Genomic DNA, 27,957 nt, shown 5'->3' on the forward strand with positions numbered 1-27,957 from the left:
TACCGGGGGAGTCAAGAGGTAGCGTCAGGCAGATGGATGTAATCTAATGTAATCTCATTCACCATGATAATCCCTATGCAGCTCCTCCAACACTCATGTATCCTATTCTCTGCTCTCCTCTGGCAGATGATGGCCACTTACCTAGCCTGACATCAGGACAAGGCATCTAGCCAAGTACCCAGAGCATAAATTCCTGTCATCCAGGCCTTGTCAGAGGAAGGCCCTAAAAATGGCCAAAAACTCAGGCCATCCTAGTCATAGACTGTTCTCTCTGCTACCGCACGGCAAGCGGTACCGGAGCGCCAACTCTAGGTCCAAAAGGCTTTTGAACAGCTTCTACCCCCATACCCACTGCTGAACAGCTAATCAAATGGCTACCCAGACTTTTTGCATTGACACCCCTCCCCACCTTTTTTTATACTGCTGCTACTCACTGTTTATTATCTATTATCTATGCATATTCACTTTACCCCTACCTACATGTACATATTACCTGAATTACCTTGTCTAACCGGTGCCCCCGCACATGGACTTGGTACCGGTACCCCCTGTTTATAGCCTCATTATTGCTATTTTATTGTTGCTCTTTTATTTTTTACTTTAGTTGATTTAGTAAATATTTTTTTCTGAACTCTTATTTTTCTTAAAACATTGTTGGTTAAGGGCTTGTAAGCAAGCATTTCACAGTAAGGTTTACACACCTGTTGTACTCGGCGCATGTGACAAATAACATTTTATTTAAATACCTTTCATGGGAGACATTGGCTTGTACTGCAGATAACCTAAATTACAATGTATAATTCGAACCTCGAAACAATTGAACAAACACCACTACATTTTAGCACTTTCTTGATAAAAGGTGCAAGATAAGTAAATGTGTTAGAGTCTGACTGTCAGACTCGGACTCTGTTCTCAGATTGGACAGTGCTTCATGATGTTAAAATGTCATAGTGGTTCTGACTTGTCTACCCTGCTCTGACCACTTTACAAGTTTATAACAGAACTTGACACCCAGTCTTTGTCCTTCACCTCAACTCTCACCACCCTTCACATTCTCTCTCTCTCTATCTCACTTTCTCTCTGGCTCTCTCTCTCTCTCTCTCTCGCTCACTCTCTCTACCTCACTTCCTCCTCTGTGCTATGCCCTTTGGCTCTCTCCTTGCCTCTCTCTTTCCGATCATCCTTTCTGGGAATGAGATCCAGTGGAGGACGACAGGGAGAGAGAGAGCAAGGATTACATAGCATTAGAGGTATTTGTGGGTTTAAAATAGTGTGATCAAGTGTAACGCAGGTGGCTGATATACTGTGCATGCAACAGCTCTCTCTCTCTCACACACACACAAACACAGACACACACACACACACACACACATACTGACACACACACACACACACACACACTGATACACACACACACACACACACACACACACACACACACACAGAGAGAGACTCACAGACATACAGTGATTTATGTCGACTCTTTCCATTAACAACCTAAAGCAATATTTCTGTCTCCATTATCAATCTCAAGAGCATTTTTCGTTTTTTCTAACCATCACAGTACTGTCAGACACTTGGTGGTTATTAATAGTTTTTTTAATTACAGTTCATTCGCCCAAATATATTCTGAGGTCAAAAAGTCATTGTAGCTTACATTCAGAAATCTCTTCAATGGTGGTATTATGCCATTCACAGCATGTGTCCAAGTGAGTGGTGAGTGCTTGTGAGGTAGAAGGGATTATGTCACAAATGCTCATTTAAATGACTTAGTCACTCACTTCAGGGTTGAGTGAGAGTGATGTGCTTCTGTAGTATAGCACTGTGACCTCTAGTGGAGATAGACCAGTACTGCAACAGGAGATCAAAAAAAAATCATATTTGAGTAAAAGAGAAGATACCTTAATAGAAAATGACTCATGTAAAAGTTAAAGTCAGACAGTACTTTAACTACCTGAGTAAAAGTCTAGAAGTATTGGGTTTTAAATATACTTAAGTGTCAAAAGTAAAAGAATAAAGTCAAAGTATAAATCATTTCAAATTCCTTACATTAAACAAACCAGAAGGCATGTTTTTTTTAAGGATAGCCAGGGGCACACTCCAACACTCCAACACTAAACAATCATTTACAAACAAAGCATTTGTGTTTAGTGAGTCTGGCAGATCAGAGGCAGTAGAGATGACTGGAGATTTTCTCTTGGTAAGTGTGTGAATTGGACCATTTTCCTGTCCTGTTAAGCATTCAAAATGTAACGACATCTTTTGGGTGTCAGAGAAAATGTATGGAGGAAAAAGTACATTATTTTCTTAAGTGATGTAGTGAAGTAAAAGTAAAAGTAGTCAAACATATAAATAGTGGAGTACACTACAGATACCCCCAAAACTACTTAAGTAGTACTTTAAAGTATTTTTACCTAAGTACATTATACCACTGCATATCATTGTGTGATTGCTTCATGCCATGCTCCTCCAGGGCCCCCTGAGTTCTGTCGTACACCTCTCCAATGACCCGGACCACCCTGTTCAGCCCCATTCTGGTGGCCATCTCCTGGTTCATCACACACACCAGGCTGTCGGTGAAGAGGGAGGGGGAAAGGGGGAAAAAAAGAGTAATAGATTCATTTGAGTAAATTTGGTTATCCATATTGAGTCCATTCATATAAAACCCAGCTGTACAAATAAGTTTAGAATTATTTTAATTGTATTTAACCATACATCTCTCTCTCTCTCTTTCGTTGATTTACCCTGTTTATCTCATTTTAACATGTATGACACAAATCCCATTGGAAATCCAAATATCTGTAAAGAGAAAGATTTCAATATTTCAATATTGTTATCACTATGCTTTCACCCATCTAATATCACAACCAAATGGAAAAACAATGTCTGATTTTTGGTTCAGTTGTCATCTAAATGTGTTATCACTGCACATTAAACCATTTGAAAGCACAATGTTCAAATGGTAATACAGTATCTGATATTTTGTATGTATACAACAACTTAAAACCTTTAACTACAGTGGGCTAAATCACGGTCACACAGAGTGTTTCTTGGCAGTCTTAAACAAATCTACTTTCAAACAAAGGTACACACCTCACACACATTGTTATGGGCTTAAAAAAAGAAGACACCTGTACCATGTCAGATGTAGAGTTGAAATGTATAAAATGTTGAGTTTGCATCCCAATTTTACACTTTATACACATCACAAATGACTGAAATGTAACAAAACCATATCTTTGGCATTTAAAAAAAAAAATAGTTTATTAATTAGGAAATGATGACAAATATGAATAACATTCCACCCATTTGACTGCAGACAAGGGCTACTGCGTTATCACTGTGCTTCATCTAATAGCGCAACCAAATGGCCTGGATTGCAGTTGAGATTACATTAAAAGTACATGGTGCAAGTGATCAATGCTGTTCAAGATTCTGTGCAGATTATTACAGCAATTGTGAAGATCTCCACAGACCTGTGACCTGTGCATGCTATCTTGAACATGCATGCTGTCTATGAATACATACGAATGTATAGTTACTCTAGACAAACTCAAAATGTGACCATGGATGTGGTACTCATTTTAAGGTTGAATACTGTTACATTAGTTTGTAAGATAGACTTAACTTCCGGCGATTTGACAACCCAACCAAATAACAACATTCCAATATCTAATGACTGTGTATACTCTTAGAAGAAAAGGTGCTATCTAGAACCTTTAAAGGGTTCTTCGGCTGTGCCAATAGGAGAACCCTTTGAATAACCCTTTTCGGTTGCAGGTAGAAACATTTGATTCAAAGAAGGACCCTTTAGGGTTCCATGTAGAACCCTTTCTACAGAGGGTTCTACATGGAACCCAAAAGGCTTTTACCTGGAAGTTCAACCTGGAACCAATAAGGGTTCTCCTATGGGGACAGCCCAAAAAAGGGAATACATTTTTACTGTTAAAAGCGCGTGCACAAATAGGCAATCCAGTGAAAAAAATGAGCCCGCCGGAATGTCACGAACTGTAAAACATAGTGCAACCAATACATCTAACCCTTCAGAATAGTGACAAAACCTCACTCTGTTAGACAGGCAGACGTGATTTATAATCACAAAGTTATTAGATTATGTCCTTCTTCCTGACCATTCTACCAAGCTGTCACACACTTTCATGACCAGTAGGCCAGCCACCCTACTGATCTAAATAAGATTCAAGATCAAACTGATAATTGCAAACGTGTGTATAGCACACATCCTTGCATCGTGAACTGAAGTTAACTGCTTGGAAATTGAATATTTCTTTGTGCTTCACTCCTATCTCCTTCTCTATTCTAATACCTTTGTTAAGTCTATGTTTTCCTCACTGCAACGAAAGTTACGGTGCTGGATGAAGTTAGAATAGAGGCAAAGCTTGCCCTGATTATTGTGTAGAGTAGCAAGATGTGGTGGTGTGTGGTGTTAACCCAGCCTAACCAGCAACCTAACCACCACAGGAGGAAATCCAAACTTCTAGAGATTCCTAGGTTAGCAGGTGTCACGGATCCCTCTGGAACATTCATTACGGACACCTGTCCCCTATTCCCACTGATTAGTACTAGTATAAGTGTGCCCTTTGGTTTCCATTGGGCTGTCGATTATTGTTACAATGTCCGTTAGTGCGTGTGAGTACCTGTGCTGTGTGTTTTGACTTTCGTGCACATGTGGATTGCACAGATGATAATCATTGTGCGCCAGTGTTATTTATTTGAGGTACTCCTCGCTCTTTTGTTTGGGTTTCAACCCTGTGTTTTTGTTCCGTGTTTGTTTGGTCTTTGTCTCCGTGCCTTTACACGGCGCGCCATAATTTGGGGCTTAATTTAAAAAACTATTACGCATTCCTGCGTCTGTCTCCCGAATCTCTTCATACCAACGTGACAGCAGGCACCATGTAATATTATTATATACATTGCAAACAAGTGAGGCATGTGTAAATCAATAAAGCTACATTACATAGGCTGGCTAACACATGGAATGTTTATTATACCGGACACATGCTCAGCCACACATACAGCCTCCCCTCAGTGTTGGATTGAGACAAATACGTTACTTTTGGCGTTCGTGCCCTTTTGGCTTTCGTTCCCTTTTGGCTTTCGTTCCCTTTTGGCTTTTGTAACCTTTTAGCTTTCGTGCCCTTTTGGCTTTCGTGCCCTTTTGGCTTTCGTGCCCTTTTGGCTTTCGTGCCCTTTTAGCTTTCGTGCCCTTTTGGCTTTCGTGCCCTTTTGGCTTTCGCGCCCTTTTGGCTTTCGTGCCCTTTTAGCTTTCGTGCCCTTTTGGCTTTCGTGCCCTTTTGGCTTTCGTGACCTTTTGGCTTTCGTGACCTTTTGGCTTTCGTGCCCTTTTGGCTTTCGTGCCCTTTTGGCTTTCGTGCCTTTTGGCTTTCGTGCACTTGCCACATGGAGCTGAGGAAGAGCATTAGAACTGCGGTGGCCACAGCTGTCTTGCCCTTTACTCCCATGCTCACAGTCAGCCTGGCCCTCTCTCTCACCCCTCTCTCCCTGAATATGCTACTACGCCTGCCAGCCTCTATCTATCCATACCGCTGCCTCTTCCTCATGTGAGTGAGTTCTTTGATCTCTCCACTCAGATTCTGTTTCTGTCTCTCTATTGGCCCCTTTATCTCTGACCCCCACTGTCTTCCTAAATCTGTCACCCTAACTTCTCCCTTTTCTCTGTTTCAAAAACCATCCTGGTCCTGCTCTCTTTCTCTATGCTCTGTCCTTCTCCTTTCCTGGCTCCTTCTTTATTTGCGAAACTGTTGATCTCTCTGTGTCAGTCTTCAGCTTTGTTGACCAATGGAAGAGTCAATCAGCCGCTAGCTGATTAAGCATGTGTGGTCTGTCCCATCAAAGCAAAACCCATTCTCCAGTATGTTTATATATCAGAGGGGAGGTAGTGTAAGAGAACACATTGACCACAGAAGTCACAGTTCAGTAAATAAAGGCCAGGTTATGCTCTAAGTAAATAAGTTGTTTGTTGTTCCTGTCTGTTGCTTGTTTATCATCCAATGTGGACTCTATACTCTGACAATGTTATCATGCCCTCTATACTATTCAAATTCCACTATTGATCCAATGGCAGGTCAACACAGTCCACACACTCATCGTGCACTACCGAGTCCCACGGTCATCTACATACTACTGAATTCAATGTTTTGGGTTTCCAAATATATGCGCCAAGACCAATCAATTGCAGATACATGTAAATGAAAGCAGCGGGTTCACTTAGATGTTTTTTGCTGCCATGGTGATGTTAACTAACCATGTTAAAACCCACACACAACAAAGGAGGTTTGTCATAGGATATTTTCTTGCAATTGATTAAATTGCAGAATTTGCCAATGAGTTTGCAAAATGAGCTTGTCAATCAATAACTCCACAAAGTCTGCCCTGCCCTTTTATTGGTTTTATTCAATCAATCCCTATCCCAGTCTGCTGCCCCACATGCTTCAAGATGGCCACCATTGTTCCTGTTCCCAAGAAAGCTAAGGTAACTGAACTAAATGCAAATGAAAATGCATGCAAAATTATTCAGCCCCCTTAAGTTAATACTTTGTAGCGCCACCTTTTGCTGCGATTACAGCTGTAAGTCGCTTGGGGTATGTCTCTATCAGTTTTGCACATCGAGAGACTGACATTTTTTCCCATTCCTCCTTGCAAAACAGCTCGAGCTCAGTGAGGTTGGATGGAGAGCATTTGTGAACAGCAGTTTTCAGTTCTTTCCACAGATTCTCGATTGGAGTTGCGCAATGTAGCCGCTTACGGGTATTCTTCAACATAAATGCGTAAAACTACGTCACAATGCTGTAGACACCTTGGGGAATACGGAGAAAGAGTAATCTGGTGATAGCCCATTCACTGCTCAATAGGGACGCATTGGAACGCAGAGCTTTCAAAACATGAGGCACTTCCGGATTGGATTTTTCTCAGGCTTTCGCCTGCAATATCAGTTCTGTTATACTCACAGACAATATTTTTACAGTTTTGGAAACTTTAGAGTGTTTTCTATCCTAAGCTGTCAATTATATACATATTCTAGCATCTTGTCCTGACAAAATATCCTGTTTACTATGGGAATGTTATTTTTCCAAAAATGAAAATACTGCCCCCTAGTCACAAAAGGTTATGCCCTGCCTAGTCAAGGATCAAATCACCTCCACCCTACCTGTCACCCTAGACCTACTTCAATTTGTTTACCGCCCCAATAGATCCACAGACGATGCAATCACCATCGCACTGCACACTGCCCAATCCCATCTGGACAAGAGGAATACCTATTGTAAGAATGCTGTTCATTGACTAAAGCTCAGCATTCAACACCATGGTACCCTCCATAATCATCATTAAGCTTGAGACACTGGGTCTGAACCCCGCCCTGTGCAACTGGGTCCTGGACTTCCTGAAGGGCCGCCCCAGGTGGTGAAGGTAGGAAACAACATCTCCACTCCGCTAATCCTCAACTCTGGGGCCCCACAAGGGTGCGTTCTCAGCCCTCTCCTGTACTCCCTGTTCACCCACGACTACGTGGCCATGCACGTCTCCAACTCAATCATCAAGTTTGCAGACGACACAACTGTGGTAGGCTTGATTACCAACAACGACGAGACAGCCTACAGGGAGGAGGTGAGGGCCCTCGTAGTGAGTGTCAGGAAAATAACCTATCACTCAATGTCAGCAAAACAAAAGAGATGATCGTGGACTTCAAGAAACAGCAAAGGGAGCACCCCCCTCTCCACATCGAAGGGACAGCAGTGGAGAAGGTGGAAAGTTTTAAGTTCCTCTGTGTTCATATCACCGACAAACTGAAATGGTTCACTCACACAGACAGTGTGGTGAAGAAGGTGCAACAGCGCATCTTCAACCTCAGGAGGCTGAAAGAATGTGGCTTGTCACCGAAAACCCTCACTAACTTTTATAGGTGCACAACTGAGAGCATCCTGTTGGGCTGTATCACCGCCTGGTACGGCAACTGCACCGCCCACAACTGCAAGGCTCTCCAGAGGGGGGTGCGGTCTGCAGGCTGATTGAGGTAGTATGTACATGTAGATATGGTTAAAGTGACTATGCATACATGATGAACAGAGAGTAGCCGTAGCGTTAAAGAGGGGTTGGCGGGTGGTGGGTGGCGGGACACAATGCAGATAGCCCGGTTAGCCAATGTGCGGGAGCACTGGTTGGTCGGCCCAATTGAGGTAGTATGTACATGAATGTATAGTTAAAGTGACTATGCATATATGATAAACAGAGAGTAGCAGCAGTGTAAAAGGGGTGGTTGAGGGGGAGGCACACAATGCAAATAGTCCATGTAGCCATTTGATTACCTGTATAAGAGTCATATGGCTTGGGGGTAATAACTGTTGTGAAGCCTTTTTGTCCTAGACTTGGCACTCCGGTACCGCTAGCCATGTGGTAGTAGAGAGTAAAGACTATGACTGGGGTGGATGGGGTCTTTGGCAATTTTGAGGGCCTTCCTCTGACACCACCTGGTGTAGAGGTCCTGGATGGCAGGCAGCTTAGCCCCAGTGATGTACTGGGCCTTACACTACCCTCTGTAGTGCCTTGCGGTCAGAGGCCGAGCAATTGCCATACCAGACAGTGATGCAACCAGTCATGCTCTCGATGTTGCAGCTGTAGAACCTTTTGAGGATCTCTGGACCCATGCCAAATCTTTCTAGTTTCCTGAGGGGGAATAGGCTTTGTCGTGCCCTCTTCACGGCTGTCTTGGTGTGTTTGGACCATTCTAGTTTGTTGTTGATGTGGACACCAAGGAACTTGATGCTGTCAACCTGCTCCACTACAGCCCCGTCGATGAGAATGGGGGCGTGCTCGGGCCTCCTTTTCCTGTAGTCCACAATAATCTCATTAGTCTTGGTTACGTTAAGGGATAGGTTGATATTCTGGCCCTTCTTTGGACACTGTGTTAACTAACCTCTAGATGAGCTTCAAGGCCATACAACTCTCCTTCAGTGGCGTCCAACTGCTCTTAAATGTAAGTGAAACTAATTGCATGCTCTTCAACCGATCGCTGCCCGCACCTGCCCACCTGTCCAGCATCACTACTCCGGATGGTTCTGACATAGAATATGTGGACAACTACAAATACCTAGGTGTCTGGTTAGACTGTAAACTCTCATTCCAGACTCACATCAAGCATTTCCAATCCAAAATGTAATCTAGAATCGGCTTACTATTTCGCAACAAAGCATGCTTCACTCATGCTGCCAAACATACCCTCGTAAAACTCACCATCCTACCGATCCTCGATTTTGGCAATGTCAATGACAAAATAGCCTCCAACACTCTACTCAACAAACTGGATGCAGTCTATCACAGTGCCATCTGTTTTGTCACCAAAGCCCCATATACTACCCACCACTGCAACCTGTACGCTCTCGTTGGCTGGCTCTTGCTTTATACTCATTGCCAAACCCACTGGCTCCAAGTCATCTACAAGGCTTTGCTAGGTAAAGCCAAGCCTTATCTCAGCTCACTGGTCAACATAGCAGCACCCACCCGTAGCACCCGCTCCAACAGGTATTTTTCACTGGTCACCCCCAAAGCCAATTCCTCCTTTGGTCGCCTTTCCTTCCAGTTCTCTGCTGCCAATGACTGGAACAAACTGCAAAAATCACTGAAGCTGGAGACTCGTATCTCCCTCACTAACTTTAAGCACCAGCTGTCAGAGCAGCTCACAGATCACTGCACCTGTACCAGCTGCACCAGCTCACGTGCTTCTACACCTGCATTGCTTGCTGTTTGGGGTTTTAGGCTGGGTTTCTGTACAGCACTTTGAGATATCAGCTGATGTACGAAGGGCTATATAAATACATTTGATTTGATTTGATTTGATGACCTGTACATAGCCCATCTGTAAATAGCCCATCCAACTACCTCATCCCCATACTGTATTTATTTATTTATTTATCTTGCTCCTTTGCACCCCAGTTTCTCTACTTGCACATTCATCTTTTGCACATCTATCACTCCAATGTTTATTGCTATATTGCAATTACTTCGCCACCATGGCCTATTTATTGCCATACCTCCCTTATCTTACCTCATTTGCACACACTGTATATATACTTTTTCTACTGTATTGTTGACTGTATGTTTGTTTATTCCATGTGTAACTCTGTGTTGTTGTATGTGTACGGCTTTGCTTTATCTTTGCCAGGTCACAGTTGTAAAGGAGAACTTGTTCTCAACGAGCCTACCTGGTTAAATAAAGGTGAAATAATAAATAAAAATAAAAATAGAGGTAATTATGTACATGCAGGCAGGGTTATTAAAGTGGCTATACATAGATAATAACAGCGTGGGGGGGCGGCAAATAGTCTGGGTAGCCATTTGATTAGCTATTCAGGAGTCTTATGGCTTGGGGGTAGAAGCCTCTTGGACTGAGACTTGGCACTCCGTACCGCTTGCCATGTGGTAGCAGAGAGAACAGTCTGTGACTAGGGTGGCTGGAGTCTTTGACAACTTTTAGGGCCTTCCTCTGACACCGGCTGGTAGAGGTCCTGGATGGCAGGAAGCTTGGCCACGGTGATGTACTGGGCCGTACGCACTACACTCTGTAGTGCCTTGCGGTCGGAGTTGCACTCTGACAATTTTAACTGTGCTTCTGGCATCTGGCTTCTGCTTCTGGCTTTTTTGCCGACATTTAATGCACCGGCCACATTCAACGGGTGTTGAGCGTTCATAAATTCATCAGTTATTCTGCACTCTGGCAAGTTCGATGTATTAGTAGCCAACTAACGTTACAGTAGGTAGCTAACATACCCGGTACATTACTGCTGTAATGATATGCAATGCAGTTCGTAAGGATAGCATAGCTAACAAATTGTCAGCCAACATTACATGCAACGTAACTTATTTGAAAAGTCATTACTTTATTACATTGCTGAACCTTTTCTTAACATTTGTCATAATTAGTTAAAGCAACAGATTTGTGTGCGCTCTCGTCGGACTTCGGCTGCATATTTTCCACCATTCTCTTCAAATCTGAAAACGTTGTGAAGCCATGCCAATTTTCTGAAACATTGTGTTATGGGCCCCAAAAGCACGGAAATAGTGTCCATTGCTTGTATACTTCAAACTTTGGCGAATGTTCCCAACATCTGGGAACCTTTGGCATACTAACTATATCCATATTGTGACTAATAAGCATACTACATACTCAATTTACATTAGTGTGGTTAGTATGAGTATTCGAACACAGCTACAGACTAATCATACTCATGTGCTAAAGAGAGAATGGGGGAGGCATAATTGTGCATTTTTTGGTGTGTGTGTGTGTGTGTGTGTGTGTGTGTGTGTGTATGAGCGCACGCGAGAGAGAGAGATGGGGTGTGTGAGAGAGGGTATGGGGTCAATCAAAGTATAAATATAATTTAGACAATTGCAACATTGAAGGTAGGTGTGCATGATAATAGTCTATGTTATGTGGGACATGTGGAACATGTGTCCTGCTCTGTGGCTTGCATTTGTGAACTCTGCGACCGTGAGATACGTATCGGTCTCCCAGATACAGAGGTCCCGGTTACCTCAAAGGAGCGCATCTCCGTTTCAGTCATGTATTTTTAGAGGCACTTCGCAGACGGCGGAATTCACACGGAACACATTACACAAGGCATAATTGTCTTCTTGTCTTGTTGTTTAACATAGACAACTTCATCAACATTTTCTTAACATCCAGCTAGCTGCATGATCAAATTTGAGGGAAAAAATCGAATTGATCAAAAGCTGCAACAAATTTCGGTTTATACCTCCCGGTATCGACAATAAATGTTCATTAGACCTTTATTTTATTTATTCAATGGAAATGTTAATTAACGTTGGTTGACGTCGTTATCAAATACCAACGACAATTGTATGCTGATATGCTGATGATTGGATTCTTACCTCTCGACTGCTGCCACTGGCTGGTGTTTTGTCACTCAACGAAATGTAACAGGCGCATCCGGCGTCTCCAATCTGAACACACACACACACACACACAAAACACACACACACACATGCCCTGGTACATAATTCATCTTCACGGGACCCCGTCCTATCTGTCGTCTATAACCAGCCGTCATCGTGACAAAATCACCCCACCCAAATCCCCCAGAGATTGTTCCCGTTTCACCAGAGCCCCGCAGTGCAAACTGCAAGGAGCGCAGCATAGACACTATTTATTTATACCCTCCCCGGGTAGAGAGTGGGGGCAGTGCAATGGAACGGCTTCCAAACTGGATCCCCGTCACCTGTTCACCTTGCTCACCAGTAGCGTCGACACACACACGCACACGCACACACACACACGTTTTTGAGGTGGTCAGCAGTGGTCTAGGCATATTGGGCCTCTAGATGCAATATTTGTAAAACAGAGATAGGCTACTTTGTTAAATGGACACTATCCCATTCCATCCTACATTCAGAACATTGTGGGCTATTACTAGTTTTAAACCCGCTGACATATCAAGCAGAAAAGGTCCCCTTCATAATCGGAGTATTGTCATAACTACCCCATAGAATAATGATAATGATTATTATTATGAACGACCCGAGTGTGACTTTAAGACCGAGTTTAGCGCTTCCCGGTTGGTGTGTAACCCGAGCCAAGGGTAGCGACAGCTGGAGGAGCGAGACGAGGGGCAGCGGGAGAAGGGAGACGACGAACCATTCGGAAATAACCTCTCGCTTTCTCTTTCTTTGAATTTGTACTTCACTCAAATCTGGAACTGTGCGTAAAGAGCAATGAACTTTGCGATGGCAAGGCACTCCTTTTGGACGTGTTTGATTGCAACTGCAGGCCTACTCTGGGGTGTGACAATACCAGGTAAGTGCGTATATTGATTATTTTTTCTCATGGCCAGGATCAAGGCTCTTGGCAATGGCACCTCTCGGTGGTTTGACTATTAATTCCGGTCTCCATGCCAAATGTGTCTGCGACTGTTGTTTTGGTGTTTCTATGGGCTTGTTATTATTGTTCCTGTGAGGCAGATGTCATGTTCATGTTTTTATAGGCGCTGTAAAAACTTTCACAAACATTGTTACAACTTTTGGTGTTAGGGTTGACATGCCTAAATGTCAAACATGTTAATTGAAAAGGGTTCAATGGGTGATTTTAGCAAAGCAATCGGTCACTGACCATTTAAGGTCATTTGGCACTTTAAGTGTTATGGGTCGTTTGAAATGGTAAGTGTTATGTGTTGCAGTCCCTATGGGGTTTACTCTAACCATATCTCATCATATATTGCCATGGCACTCTGCTGTGTCCTCTTCCTCACTCACTCACTCACTCACTCACTCACTGACTCTCTCTCATTCTCTCTCATTCTCTCTCTCTCTCTCTCTCTCTCTCTCTCTCTCTCTCTCTCACTGCTTTGTGCAGTGAGTTGTAATGAAGAGTCTAAGCTGATTGGGGACCTGTTCAAAGGCTACAACAAGAACATCCGTCCAGCGGCGCACCCCACTGACAAGGTGGAGGTGCAGGTCAAGCTGATCCTCACCAATCTCATCTCCCTGGTGAGAGACAGACCACACCTGATGCAGTATAACGCCAACAACACTTAGTACACACACACACATTACACACATTACGCATCTCAATAAGAATTTCATTGTACCAAGCATTTCATTGTCCTGTTTAACTTGTGTATCCTGTGCATCAGAGGAGCGCTGGTGGGAGGAGCTATAGGAGGGTCACATTGTAAAGGCTAGAATGGAATAAATGGAACACATCCAACATATGGAAAGCACATGTTTGACTCTGTTCCATTTATTCCATTCCAGCCATTACGATGAGCCTGTCCTCCTATAGCTCCTTCCAACAGCCTCCTCTGCTGTGCATATGCAAATAAACTTGACTTGACTTACTGCTGCAACATAACAATGTCATATAACAACACACAACACATACCAAACATATTACACACACATATTACACACCTGCTGCAACCCAACAACATTCCATACACATTGCCAAACAGTCCTGTGCTTCAACCATGCGAGCTGTGGTGATCACGAAATTTTGTCAGCCAGTGAATGTCAAGCAAATAACTGTCGGCCTCACGGTAATTGACCTTTAATTAACAAAAACACATTTAGTATCTCCTGGCTTCCACACACAAACCGTTGGAATGTGTACATTTAAAACAAAAAAAGTCTAATAAATCCATGTAATATAGCCTACACCTTCACAATAAATCCATGTAATATAGCCTACACCTTCACAATAAATCCATGTAATATAGCCTACACCTTCACAATAAATCCATGTAACATAGCCTACACCTTCACAATAAATCCATGTAATATAGCCTACACCTTCACAATAAATCCATGTAACATAGCCTACACCTTCACAATAAATCCATGTAACATAGCCTACACCTTCACAATAAATCCATGTAACATAGCCTACACCTTCACAATAAATCCATGTAATATAGCCTACACCTTCACAATAAATCCATGTAATATAGCCTACACCACAATAAATCCATGTAATATAGCCTACACCTTCACAATAAATCCATGTAATATAGCCTACACCTTCACAATAAATCCATGTAATATAGCCTACACCTTCACAATAAATCCATGTAATATAGCCTACACCTTCACAATAAATCATTACATTATTTATTTTAGACAGGTCTAAAGAAGCATGATATGAAGAAAATGTAGTCTATTTCAGAAGAAAAGAATAGCATACTCTGAGTTGTCCTTATGTTAGGTCCTGATCCGGCTTTGACAAATGGCTGTGGGTTACACTAGTTCATTTAGCAGACAAGATTTGCCTAGAATTCTGTGGCATTATTTTATAGTATGAAGAATACAATTGAACAAAGCTGAATAAAATAGAAGGGACATTTTCTCCAAACTATTTGAGGGAGTGCACACATGCGGCTATTCTGTGCTGAGCGGTTAACAAAGAAATAGGTACTCCTATATGCGTAATTTAGAGTTATTCATGTAACTTTAGTTGTTCTACAAACGTTGGGCTATATGTTTTGATTTTTAATTCATTGTAAGGCTGCATGATGTGACTCTAATGATATTTTGAAAAGATCTTAGTCCTGTATTGACGCTTTGCCTGTTTGATGGTTCGTTGGAGGTTATAGCGGGATTTCTTATAAGCGTCCGGGTTAGAGTCTCGCTCCTTGAAAGCGGCAGCTCTACCCTTTAGCTCAGTGTGGATCTAGCCTGTAATCCATGGCTTCTGGTTGGGGTATGTACATACAGTCACTGTGGGGACGACGTCATCGATGCACTTATTGATGAAGCCAGTGACTGATGTGGTGTACTCCTCAATTCCATCTGAAAAAATACCGGGACATATTCCAGTCTGTGCTAGATAAACAGTTCTATAGTTTAGCATCTGCTTCATCTGACCGCTTTTTTACTGACCGAGTCACTCGTGCGTCCTGTTTTAATTTTTGCTTGTAAGCAGGAATCAGGAGGATAGAATTATGGTCAGATTTGCCAAGTGGAGTTCGAGGAAGAGCTTTGTACGCATCTCTGTATGTGGAGTAAAGGTGGTCTAGAGTTTTTTCCCCTCTGGTTGCACATTTAACATGCTGATATAAATTAGGTAAAACGGGTTTTAAGTTTCCCTACATTAAAGTCCCCGGCCACTTTAATGCCAGCTGTATGTTATTCATGTCGTCGTTCAGCCATGGCTTGGTGAAACATAAGATATTACCGTTTTTAATGTCCTTTTGGTAGGATATCTGTGCTTTTAGTTCGTCCAATTTATTTTCCAGCAATTGTACGTTGGCCAGTAGTATGGATGGCAAGGGCAGATTAGCCACTCGTCGCCGGATCCTCACAAGGCACCCCGATCTCTTTCCGCGATATCTTTTCAGTCTCTTTCTCCTCCGAATGACGGGGAGGAGGGCCTGTTCGGGTGTCTGGAGTAAATCCCTTTCATCTGATTAATTAAAGAGAAATTCTTCATACAGTTCAAGGTGAGTAATCACGGTTCTGATTTCCAGAATCTCTTTTCGGTCATAACAGACGGCAGCAGCAGCATTATGTACAAAACAAATGGCAAATAATGTGAAAAACTAACAGAAAGGCACGGTTGGTTAAGAGCCCACGAAATGGCAGCTATCCTCCCCGGCGCCATCTGTAGTTGGAAAGTTGAGAAATAAATATGGTAGGCCCAGCCTATAGAAAGCTGATGGCATCCTTTTTATTAGTGGTCATCACTGTGTTTTCTCCTGCAATTGCATAGCCTATATAAATGTTGCGCAACATGAGCTCATGGGCTCTCATGAAGTGTTTGATTATATTTTTGAATACATTTGAATGGATGTCAGAGTGATTAGAGGGACAATAGAGTGCTGAGTACCAGGCAGTTAGCAAGTTTGGTATGCTACTACTGACCAGCAGCAGCAACAGAGCTTGGAGAAGCCTAATTACCATGACTAAACGGTAATGTGGAATTTGACTGCCTTCATGACTTGTGACCGCTGGTATGGTGGCAACCGTGTGGCCGCAACAGCCCTAGGTGCACTACAGTACTATCACATATCAAACTGTCCAGCATAATCCCATAGAGTTGCCACAGTTACCAACTACCCACAATCTCACTGCACCTCCACATGTATTCCTGTAAGCTTATGTAGGCTACCCAAATAAAGTAGACAAATGTCTGCATCAGACCATTATATATGTCCTCTGTTACAGAACGAAAAGGAAGAGACTCTCACGACTAATGTCTGGATTGAGATCGTGAGTGTTTCTCTCATTGTTGACCAAATGTTTTTTGATATTATATCTTCTCAATTAGTTTATCATGTGTTTTCTGCATACGTCTTTGACTAGATTATTTCAGTTTTTTTTATTTTCTCCTACTTTTACCTGATTTCTAGCTGTGTCTTTTATTTCCCTCTGATCCTATCACGCTCTCTACTCTGCCTACACCCTTTGCTCCCTCCCACAGCAATGGAATGATATTCGCCTGGCCTGGAACACCTCTGAGTATTTTGGCATCGAGGTTATCCGTGTGCCTTACAACACAGTGTGGCTTCCTGACATTGTCCTTGAGAACAAGTGAGTCGGTAGAGGAGGGCTTTCAACTTCTTTTTCCTTTGGCTTTTTTCCTCATTCTGATTTCCCCCCTTCTGTGGCACTGCTATGTTTTGACCAATAGACTCTTGAACTCTTTTCATCTTCCCCTCCTCCGTTCCCTCTCCTCTCTCCCTCCTCCTCTGCAGCATTGATGGCAAGTTTGACGTGGCCTACTATGCCAATGTGTTAATCTACTCCAGTGGCTACATGTACTGGCTGCCTCCAGCTATCTACCGCAGCACATGTGCCATAGAAATCACCTACTTCCCCTTTGACTACCAGAACTGCACTTTAGTCTTTAGGTCCCAGACATACAGTGCAAATGAGTTGGAAATCATGCTGGCTGTTGACACGGAGACTAAACAGCCCATTGAGTGGGTGGACATTGATCCTGAGGCCTTCACTGGTATACACACACTAATGTTGCAATGTTTTGTTTTTATGGATTTGAATACATTCTATTTCAAAACCTACTACCCCACCTTGGTAGTTTCCCACTACTACTCTGGCCCTGCATGTGTGACCAAAATACAGCATATGAAACTTTGTAGTTCCTCAAAATCAATCTGTAGGCCTACACCTATCTGCAAACAACTGACACAACTCGTCAACTGGTCAAATCCTAATGAAATGGTTTCTACTCATCCCAGTGTCTTTGTTTCCAACCTGTTAGAGAATGGTGAGTGGGCCATAAAGCACCGGCCGGCCAGGAAGCTGATCAACTCACGCTACACTCCTGATGACCTGGAGTACCAGGAGATCTCCTTCAACCTGGTCATCCAGAGGAAACCTCTGTTCTACATCATCAACATCATTCTGCCCTGCTCACTTATCTCCTCCTTGGTCGTCCTGGCCTACTTCCTACCTGCACAGGGTCAGTGGCAACGTTGCTGCTGATTGGTCAGTGGTATAAGGGTGTAACTTAGGGTTAGTGAAACAGGAAGATGATGCAGTATGCCATCACCAACTGAAGTTAGCAGTTGTCCGCTAGTGTTACTAGTGTTGCTTTGTATATTGACTATTATTTCAAATTATTTATATTTAAGAAATGCTCCAACATAGATATAATGGTTTTGAGTTTCAAACTAGAGAATGCACTGTATGTGTTTGGACTTTAGTTGGATTCGGTTAGCCTGTGCGATAGAACGTCAATAGGTTTCTGCATCCCAACTAAAGCACTTGGAAGCATTTGGAAACACTAGAGCACTCTCGTGTTATGTCTGGAATTGCTAGAGTACAGTATAATATGCCTGTTGTCATCTATGAGGATGATGATGGGAAAAGCACTGCACTCCTTTCTGTACCCCTCTGACTCTCCATTGTCCCCTTCACAGCTGGGGGACAGAAGTTGACTGTGTCCATCTCTGTCCTGCTGGCTCAGACTGTCTTCCTCTTTCTTATTGCTCAGAAGGTCCCTGAGACATCGCTCAATGTCCCTCTCATTGGCAAGTGAGTAAGAATTTCTCCAGTCTCTTGCTTACTGCCTTCCTCCATACACAGTATTTCTGTAACACCATAAGAGAGCTCAATCCCGTCTCCATCCACATCTGTCTGTTCTTCTCTTCCCAGGTACCTGATCTTTGTCATGTCTGTGACAACGCTCATCGCCACCAACCAAATCGTGGTGCTCAACATCTCCCTCCGCAGTCCCAACACCCACACCATGTCTCACACTATCAAACACGTATGTATACAGTAACTGTGTAATAACATGGTAAGTTGAAATCAAAACCAAAGTCAAGGCTCCTGTAACACTGGCCCAAACAGACATAGAATGGACAAAGTAAAAGTAATCTGTATTAAGAAACAATACGATATGATAAAATGCTCATTTATCAGAACGAATATTCAACTTTTTTCTTGCCAAACTAATACCTATTCCACCGTTCCTCTCCTCTGTTCAGGTCTTCCTGGAGCTTGTCCCCCGATTCCTGGGTATGGACCCTCTGGTGGATGATGGAGAGGCGGAGGCAGAGGTGAATGGAGTGAGGGAGCGACGGCGTAGCTCGTTCGGCCTGATGCAGAGAGCGGAGGAGTATGTGCTAAAACAACCACGCAGCGAGATGATGTTTGACAAACAGAGAGAGAGGCATGGCCTCACACGATCCGTTGGTAAGATTAAGGAAAGAGATACTGGCAGGGAGTGAAGGGTAGCACATGGGGGAATGTTTATTTGAGGCGACAGTACAGAATGTCACCTTTTATTTGAGGGTATTTTCATACATGCTGTATCTGTTGTACCATTTAGAAATGAACACATTTTATGTATCTAGTCACCCCATCTGAAGGTGTCATAACTATTTGGAAAAATGCACTTATAGTGTATTAATTAAAGTAGTAAAAAGTGTAGTATTTGGTCCCATATCCCTGGCATGCAATGACTACATCAAACATGTGACACTACAAACTTGCTGCATGTATTTGCAGTTTATTTTGTTTTTGGATTATGTTGAATTGTGAATAATGATGAGTGAGTAAATTACAGAAGCATAAATATGAAAATACGAAAATGCTAACCTGGTGAGAGGTTAGCATGTTTTGTCGGTATGATCTTTGTGCATCTGTAAATTCTTCACATTTATCATTATTCACGATTCATTAATGATTCTCTGTAATCAAGGTAGGACCCACATTATTCTAAAAGTGTTTAGAAACATATTATATTCTTATTTACAATAAAAGTGACTCCACAATAACACAATGCATTATATACCATTAATTTATATTGGGCACAAGATAATCCTAAACAGAAACTAAAAAAATTGCAAAGGCATCCAACAGGTTTGTAGAGTGACAAACGTGATGTAGTCATTGTGTGCTAGGAATATGAGAACAAATACTAAACCTTTGACTACATTAATACACTATAAATTCATTTGTCCAATTATGACACCTTCAAATTGGGGGACTAAATACGTAAAGTGCTTTCATTTCTAAACGGTAAAACAGATATGTATGAAAATACCCTCAAATAAAAGGTAACATTCTGTACTATCGCCTCATATTAAACATTTGATCTCAAATCCAAAATGATGGAGTATAGAACGAAATTAAACGTTTTAGCCTCCCTGTCCAAATAAATACGGAGTGGAATGTATGTGCATTATCCAGCAAGCCACTTTTATGAATAGATGTGTCTGGCTCAATTTGAATTGGTTTTAAAAAGCATTTTGGTTATATTTGCTATTATAAATATGTATCACAATCAATGGGAAAAGGAGAGGGGATAAAGATTAGCACTGTGGTCCATCATCAGCGTACCTTTAGGTAACTGTATGTGTCTCTGCTACACTAGTGGATGATATTGATGTGTCTCTGCTACCCTCTAGTGGATGGTATTGAAGTGTCACTGCTACCCTCTAGTGGATGGTATTGATGTGTCACTGCTACCCTCTAGTGGATGGTATTGATGTGTCTCTGCTACACTAGTGGATGATATTGATGTGTCTCTGCTACCCTCTAGTGGATGGTATTGATGTGTCACTGCTACCCTCTAGTGGATGGTATTGATGTGTCTCTGCTACTCTCTAGTGGATGGTATTGATGTGTCTCTGCTACACTAGTGGATGATATTGATGTGTCTCTGCTACCCTCTAGTGGATGGTATTGATGTGTCACTGCTACCCTCTAGTGGATGGTATTGATGTGTCACTGCTACCCTCTAGTGGATGGTATTGATGTGTCTCTGCTACTCTCTAGTGGATGGTATTGATGTGTCTCTGCTACACTAGTGGATGATATTGATGTGTCTCTGCTACCCTCTAGTGGATGGTATTGATGTGTCACTGCTACCCTCTAGTGGATGGTATTGATGTGTCTCTGCTACTCTCTAGTGGATGGTATTGATGTGTCTCTGCTACCCTCTAGTGGATGATATTGATGTGTCTCTGCTACCCTCTAGTGCACATATGTCAGAGTCAAGGCCCGCGGGCCACATCCGGCCCGCAAGAAGGTTTTTTACGGCCCCTGGGATGATCTTGATTTATTATTAGAACCGGCCCGCAGCAAGCCGGCAGCCCGCAGATCTTTTACACGCACCAATACTACATTTCCCACAATGCAAAGGTGACGCACCGAGCAGTAGGCTGCTTCATTTCAATATTTATTGGCACAGCAGTCGTCAGCATCACAGTAAAATTAACTTTCAGATACCCATCAAAAATGGCAAAACGGAAGGTGGATACTGAGAACCGGGGGTTTCAAACAAGGTGGGAGTCGGAGTATATGTTCACGAAGGTAGCTGGAAAACCTGTGTGTCTTCTGTGTGGAGAAAGTGTGGCGGTACTGAAAGAGTATAATCTGAGACGACATTATGAAACGAAACACGCGGACACACACGCGGACGCAACTGTCAAGGCCAGTTTTATTTTGGCAGAAGAGATCGCTAAATCAGCCCGGCCATTTACGGAGGGGGATTTCATCAAAAACTGCATGATTAAAGTTTGTGACGAAGTTTGCCCAGAAAAAAGGCAACTCTTTTTAAATGTGAGTCTGAGCAGAAACACCATTGCCGAGAGAGTAGACCAGTTGTCCATCAATCTAAAAGAGCAGCTTGTGAAAAAGGGAAAAGATTTTATTGCATATTCCTTGGCTGTGGATGAGAGCACCGACATTTCTGACATTGCCCAGTTGTCAATTTTCATCCGCGGAGTGGACTCCAACCTAAGCGTGACAGAGGAGTTTTTGGCTTTACGTCCTATGCATGGCACAACTACGGGGCATGATTTGTATGAAGAGGTGTCAAGATGTGTAAATGAGATGGAGCTGCCTTGGGAAAAACTCGTGGGTTTGACAACCGACGGAGCACCTGCGATGTGTGGACACAGGAGCGGACTGGTGGCGAAGATACGGGAAAAGATGCAAGAGGAAAACGCGACAGGTGAGCTGACAGCTTATCATTGTATCATACACCAGGAAGCGTTGTGCGGTAAAGCCTTGAAAATGGAGCATGTAATGAGCATCATCACGCGCACAGTTAACTTTATCAGAGCCAAAGGTTTGAATCACCGCCAGTTCAAGGCATTTCTGACGGAGTTAGAAACGGAGCATGGTGATTTGCCTTATCACACAGAGGTGCGATGGCTAAGCCAGGGAAAGGTGCTTCAAAGATGTTTCGAGCTTCGTGAGGAGATTTGTCTGTTCTTGGACAGCAAAGGGAAAGACACAACACAACTCCGAGACGAAATGTTTCTGTGTGAAATGGCTTTTCTGTGTGACATTACGAGTCATCTGAATGCAATAAACTTGCAGCTGCAGGGTCGGGATCGTGTCATCTCTGATATGTACAGTACAGTGAAGGCATTTAAAACCAAACTGACTCTGTGGGAGACGCAGATGCGGAAAGAAAATTTGAGCCACTTTCCCAGCTGCCAGACCATGAAAGAGAAGCTCTCTACCAGTGCGTTCCCGAGCACACAGTTGGCTGATAAAATAGGTATGCTTGCCGCTGACTTTCGACGCCGATTTGCTGACTTTGAAGCACAAAAAAGCAGGTTGGAACTGCTCGGTAACCCATTTGCTGTTGACGTGGAAAGCTCACCACCAAACCTCCAAATGGAGTTGATTGACCTCCAATGCAATGATGCACTGAGGGCAAAATATGCGGCAGTGGGTGCTGCGGAGTTCGCCCGTTTCCTCCCCGGCACAATGCCCCAGCTGCGCATCCAGGCTGCTCAAACGTTGTCTATGTTTGGCAGCACATACCTGTGTGAACAACTGTTTTCTTTGATGAACCTGAACAAAACATCACACAGAAGTCGACTTACTGCTGAACACCTCCACTCAATTCTGAGGATTTCTTCAGCTCAGAGCCTTACCCCGAACATTGATGAACTTGTGGAAAAGATGGGACACCACCAAGTATCACCCTCAACCTCAAACAAGTGAACATTACTGTGCAATCACATATTTAGAGTTTTTACTCAGTTCAAGTTTAAAAGTTAATATTTGTTTTCACTGCATGTTACTTCTCCTTAAACAAAGTGTTGTTTTTGATTAATAGATTTTTGCACTTTATTTTTTTGTATTTCAATCCAATTATATTTTAAAAATATTTCAGTTGAGTGGATGATAGAAAATTGCTATTATTGTTTTTTCTTTGAAGTAAATTTAGCCCACTTTTGCTAAAATAGAAAATATAGTCTACTGATGGTGCCTTGAATACCGGTTTCTTTCATTTAATGTTCATGTTATGGGGATATTTATATAAAGGAAATTTGTCTTTTGTGTCTGTTGAAAATTAAAGATTACTGACAGAGCCATAAGAAAATATTGCTTTATTTATCTGATCATATTGTAATATATTTGTTAGGTTTTCAGTAGGTTCAATTAGGTTCACTAGACTATATGCGTCATTTAAAAATTTTTCAATGAACATTCGAACAGTCCGGCCCTCGTCTTGTAGCTGATTTTTTTATTTGGCCCTCCGTCCATTTGACTTTGACACCCCTGCTCTAGTGGATGGTATTGATGTGTCTCTGCTACCCTCTAGTGGATGATATTGATGTGTCTCTGCTACCCTCTAGTGGATGGTATTGATGTGTCACTGCTACCCTCTAGTGGATGGTATTGATGTGTCTCTGCTACCCTCTAGTGGATGATATTGATGTGTCTCTGCTACACTAGTGGATGATATTGATGTGTCTCTGCTACCCTCTAGTGGATGGTATTGATGTGTCTCTGCTACCGTCTAGTGGATGATATTGATGTGTCTCTGCTACCCTCTAGTGGATGGTATTGATGTGTCTCTGCTACCCTCTAGTGGATGGTATTGATGTGTCTCTGCTACTCTCTAGTGGATGGTATTGATGTGTCTCTGCTACCCTCTAGTGGATGGTATTGATGTGTCTCTGCTACTCTCTAGTGGATGATATTGATGTGTCTCTGCTACCCTCTAGTGGATGGTATTGATGTGTCACTGCTACCCTCTAGTGGATGGTATTGATGTGTCTCTGCTACCCTCTAGTGGATGATATTGATGTGTCTCTGCTACCCTCTAGTGGATGGTATTGATGTGTCTCTGCTACCCTCTAGTAGATGGTATTGATGTGTCTCTGCTACCCTCTAGTGGACGGTATTGGTGTGTCTCTGCTACCCTCTAGTGGATGGTATTGATGTGTCTCTGCTACTCTCTAGTGGATGGGATTGATGTGAGCACCACAGCCAGCCTGTACAAGAGCCTCGCACAAGCTGCTCCTGAAATCAAGGAATGTGTGGATGCTTGTAACTTTATCACTGAGAGCACAAAGCAAGCAAATGACATTGGATCAGTAAGTATTGCTTTTACTCTGGGGATCAGGGGACAATTTCATCTGAATTCAGCCAGTGCAAGGCCGTGTTCACAAAGAGTGCTTATCCAGATTTATTTGTGATAAAATAAATAATTATGATTAAAAAGGCCTACTCTGAGACACTTTGTGAATACTGGCCCACGATGAGCTGAGAGTTGAGAAATCCTGATAGAACATTGTGGGTTATTATCTCCCCACTTCTACCCCCTTCTGACTCACTGTTAACTGTCCCATAGGAAATGGAGAGCTGGGTATTGATTGGGAAGATGATTGACAAGGTTTGTTTCTGGGTGGCCATGGCTCTCTTCTCCATCGGAACGGTCGCCATCTTCCTCACGGGACATTTCAACTCTGTCCCAGATTTTCCATTCCCTGGGGAAAACAAACGATACCTCCCCAGTTAGGGCGGCAAGGCAACCCCCCCCCCTTAACCTGGTCACAGGTTATAGGACACATCATCATCGTCTTCATATCATTGAGAGCTAAGATTTATTCACTTCTTACTCTGACTTACTTATTTATTTGTCTTTTTAGCAGTAGATGACTGAAAATGGTATCGTCTTGATATGATGTAATCCTTTTTGATAAATATTTCATAGTGTTTTGAGTTTTAGCTTAACCATTTCTTGTTATGTGTGATTTACATGTGTGCATTTTATTTTTTATAAGGCCCGTGACATGAAAATGCCAAAAACCTCGAACAGTTAGTGGCAAAGCAGTTGTGAAATTAATTCAACAAGTCTGCTGTGGGCTTTTGTGGGCTTTGTTATGTTAGAACAAAATGAAAAAGTTAGATCTCTATTTTAGCCTTCAACCTTATTCATACCTTAGTCTTTACACACCACATTAGGAGGACGCTGCAGATCACCTACAGTATACCCTGCGGAATTCTTGTCTTTCTTGAATCTCACTGTATGGTGCACTCAACACACAAAACACCTGCTCTTTCCATGATATAGACTGACCAGGTGAATCCAGGTGAATGCTATGATCCCTTATTGATGCCTGTCATGTATTGTCATGTTGTGTCTTTCTGTCCTTTCCTTTCACCCTGTCTCCCTCTGCTGGTCGTATTAGGTTACCTTTTCTCCCCCGCTTTCCCCCAGCTGTTCCTTGTCTCCTCTTGACTACCTCGTCACCCCTTCTCCCACCTGTTCCCCTTTTCCCTCTGATTAGTCCCCTATATCTCTCTCTGTTTTTGTTCCTGTCCTTGTCGGATTCTTGTTTGTTGTGTTTCATGCCTGAGCCAGACTATCGTCATGTTTGCTGTAACCTTGTCCTGTCCTGTCGGAATCTGCCGGTCTATCTGAGCCTACCTATGTTTGGTTATTAAAGAAGCTCTGTTTAAGTTAGTTCGCTTTTGGGTCCTCATTCACTCACCGTAACAATGCCACTTGTTAATTCACTTCAATCAGTGTAGATGAAGGGACGAGACAGGTTAAATAAGTATTTTTAAGCCTTGAGACAATTGAGACATGGATTGTGTGTGTGTGCCATTCAGAAGGTGAATTTTAAAGAAAATGTAAGAGACTTATGGTAGAGTATGGTAAAAGGAGTATGGTAATAGGAGTATGGTAATAGGAGTATGGTAATAGGTGTCAGGCACATTGGTTTGTGTCAAGAACTGCAACAGTGCTGGGTTTTAAATGCTCAACGGTTTCCCATGTGTATCAAGAAATCAAGAATGGTTCACCACCCAAAGGACATCCAGACAACTTGACAGAACTGTGGCAACCATTGGAGTCAACATGGGCCAGGATCCCTGTGGAACGCTTTTAACACCTTGTAGAGTCCATGCCCCGACGAATTGAGATGGATCTGAGGGCAAAAAGGGGGGTGTTCAACTCAATATTAGGAAAGTGTTCCTAATGTTTGGTATACTCAGTGTATATGTGACACAGGTCTTTACTGATGGATACAATGCAATGTAAGAAGACCATATACTGTAAGAATATTTGATTTAACTAGTTACTTTAATTTACACACAGTACATTTACATGGTTAAGTGAATTGTTCTGTTTAATATCTAAGAATGACACATTGACACAGAGACTTAATTAAAAGTTAGAAACAGAAGCCTTGCCTTCCTTTCGGTCCAATTTGTGCCTCATTTTTAAAATGTTATGTAAATATACAATTTATTTTTGTATACAATTACAATCCTACACAATTAAAACCCCTGTTCTGCTGATGATAGCATACACAAATCAAATCAATGTAATCATCATGACCAACAATGCATATAATAATTTGTGAATTTTTAAATGTATTTTTATGTTTTAATTTGAACCTTTATTTAGCTGAGCATTCGAATAGGCAAGTCAGTTAAGAACAAATTCTTATATACAATTACGGCCTACACCGGCCAAACCCAGACAACGCTGGGCCAATTGTGCGCCACTTTATGGGACTCCCAATCACGGCCGGCTGTGATACAGCCTGGTTTAACATTATGGACATTGAATATATTGAGTTTTAGTATTAAGAGGATGTGTTGGATGGTACATAGAGTCAGTACAAACTTTTGAGATTCAAACCATTACTTGAAAGTACTGTGTTGTACTTGTTTTAGACAACAACAAAAAATACTGTATAATGAGTGGTATTAGTATTTTATGTTATTAATACTGTAATAATTAAATCTAATAAATGTTGTATCGAAAGACTGTTGGGATCATTGTAGAGAGGGTGCACATACAAGATGTGGCTATTCAATCTTGAAATGGCAGTTTGAGATGGTTTTGAAATATCAGACAATGTTGAAGATTAAGGTAGCTCCAGACCACCTCCAAAACACTGCTTGTCTGAGTCCAAGTCTTGATTAGAATCAAATAAAATAAAATGTATTTATATAGCCCTTCGTACATCAGCTGATATCTGTGCTGTACAGAAACCCAGCCTAAAACCCCAAACAGCAAGCAATGCAGGTGTAGAAGCACGGTGGCTAGGAAAAACTCCCTAGAAAGGCCAAAACCTAGGAAGAAACCTAGAGAGGAACCAGGCTATGTGGGGTGGCCAGTCCTCTTCTGGCTGTGCCGGGTGGAGATTATAACAGAACATGGCCAAGATGTTCAAATGTTCATAAATGACCAGCATGGTCCAATAATAATAAGGCAGAACAGTTGAAACTGGAGCAGCAGCACGGCCAGGTGGACTGGGGACAGCAAGGAGTCATCATGTCAGGTACTCCTGAGGCATGGTCCTAGGGCTCAGGTCCTCCGAGAGAGAGAAAGAAAGAGAGAAAGAGAGAATTAGAGAGAGCACACTTAAATTCACACAGGACACCGAATAGGACAGGAGAAGTACTCCAGATATAACAAACTGACCCTAGCCCCCCGACACATAAACTACTGCAGCATAAATACTGGAGGCTGAGACAGGAGGGGTCAGGAGACACTGTGGCCCCATCCGAGGACACCCCCGGACAGGGCCAAACAGGAAGGATAAATCACATGGGAATCCAAGCACAACCCCGCTTACCCAGGGATTAAATCACATGGGAATCCAAGCACAACCTCACTTTCCCAGGGATTAAATCACATGGGAATCCAAGCACAACCCCGCTTTCCCAGGGATTAAA

The 27,957-nt window shown here is 42.5% G+C and overlaps 1 protein-coding gene and 2 long non-coding RNA genes across 5 annotated transcripts; 1 reads left to right on the forward strand and 2 right to left on the reverse strand.

The window, feature by feature from the left end:
• Positions 1-1,581: 1,581 nt before the first annotated feature.
• LOC110537390 (uncharacterized) lies at positions 1,582-12,194 on the reverse strand. 2 transcript variants are annotated; one of them, XR_002475616.3, is made up of 3 exons: positions 11,923-12,194; positions 2,415-2,570; positions 1,582-1,851 (listed from the first exon to the last, which is right to left on the reverse strand). It is a non-coding gene; the product is annotated as an uncharacterized LOC110537390 (long non-coding RNA). The 2 variants fall into 2 exon arrangements; XR_016485015.1 differs by lacking the exon at positions 1,582-1,851 and adding an exon at positions 2,745-2,799 and having other exon boundaries at positions 2,449-2,570; positions 11,923-12,019.
• On the forward strand, positions 12,161-25,729 carry chrne (cholinergic receptor, nicotinic, epsilon). 2 transcript variants are annotated; one of them, XM_036937365.2, is made up of 11 exons: positions 12,161-12,844; positions 13,400-13,533; positions 16,705-16,749; positions 16,961-17,070; positions 17,235-17,494; positions 17,762-17,962; positions 18,423-18,537; positions 18,658-18,772; positions 18,993-19,200; positions 24,223-24,356; positions 24,614-25,729. In XM_036937365.2, exons 1-11 carry the CDS (start codon positions 12,763-12,765, stop codon positions 24,779-24,781), a joined length of 1,572 nt encoding a protein of 523 aa, XP_036793260.1. In that variant the 5' UTR covers positions 12,161-12,762; the 3' UTR covers positions 24,782-25,729. The 2 variants fall into 2 exon arrangements, with proteins under 2 accessions (XP_036793260.1, XP_090048339.1); XM_090192213.1 differs by lacking the exon at positions 17,235-17,494.
• On the reverse strand, positions 24,614-27,038 carry LOC149979137 (uncharacterized). The gene is made up of 2 exons (XR_016485016.1): positions 25,769-27,038; positions 24,614-25,382 (listed from the first exon to the last, which is right to left on the reverse strand). It is a non-coding gene; the product is annotated as an uncharacterized LOC149979137 (long non-coding RNA).
• Between the last annotated feature and the right edge of the window lie 919 nt (positions 27,039-27,957).

The sequence above is a fragment of the Oncorhynchus mykiss genome, chromosome 12, assembly GCF_057628025.1.
Source record: "Oncorhynchus mykiss isolate SJ-2025 chromosome 12, ASM5762802v1, whole genome shotgun sequence".
NCBI classification, from domain to species: domain Eukaryota; kingdom Metazoa; phylum Chordata; class Actinopteri; order Salmoniformes; family Salmonidae; genus Oncorhynchus; species Oncorhynchus mykiss.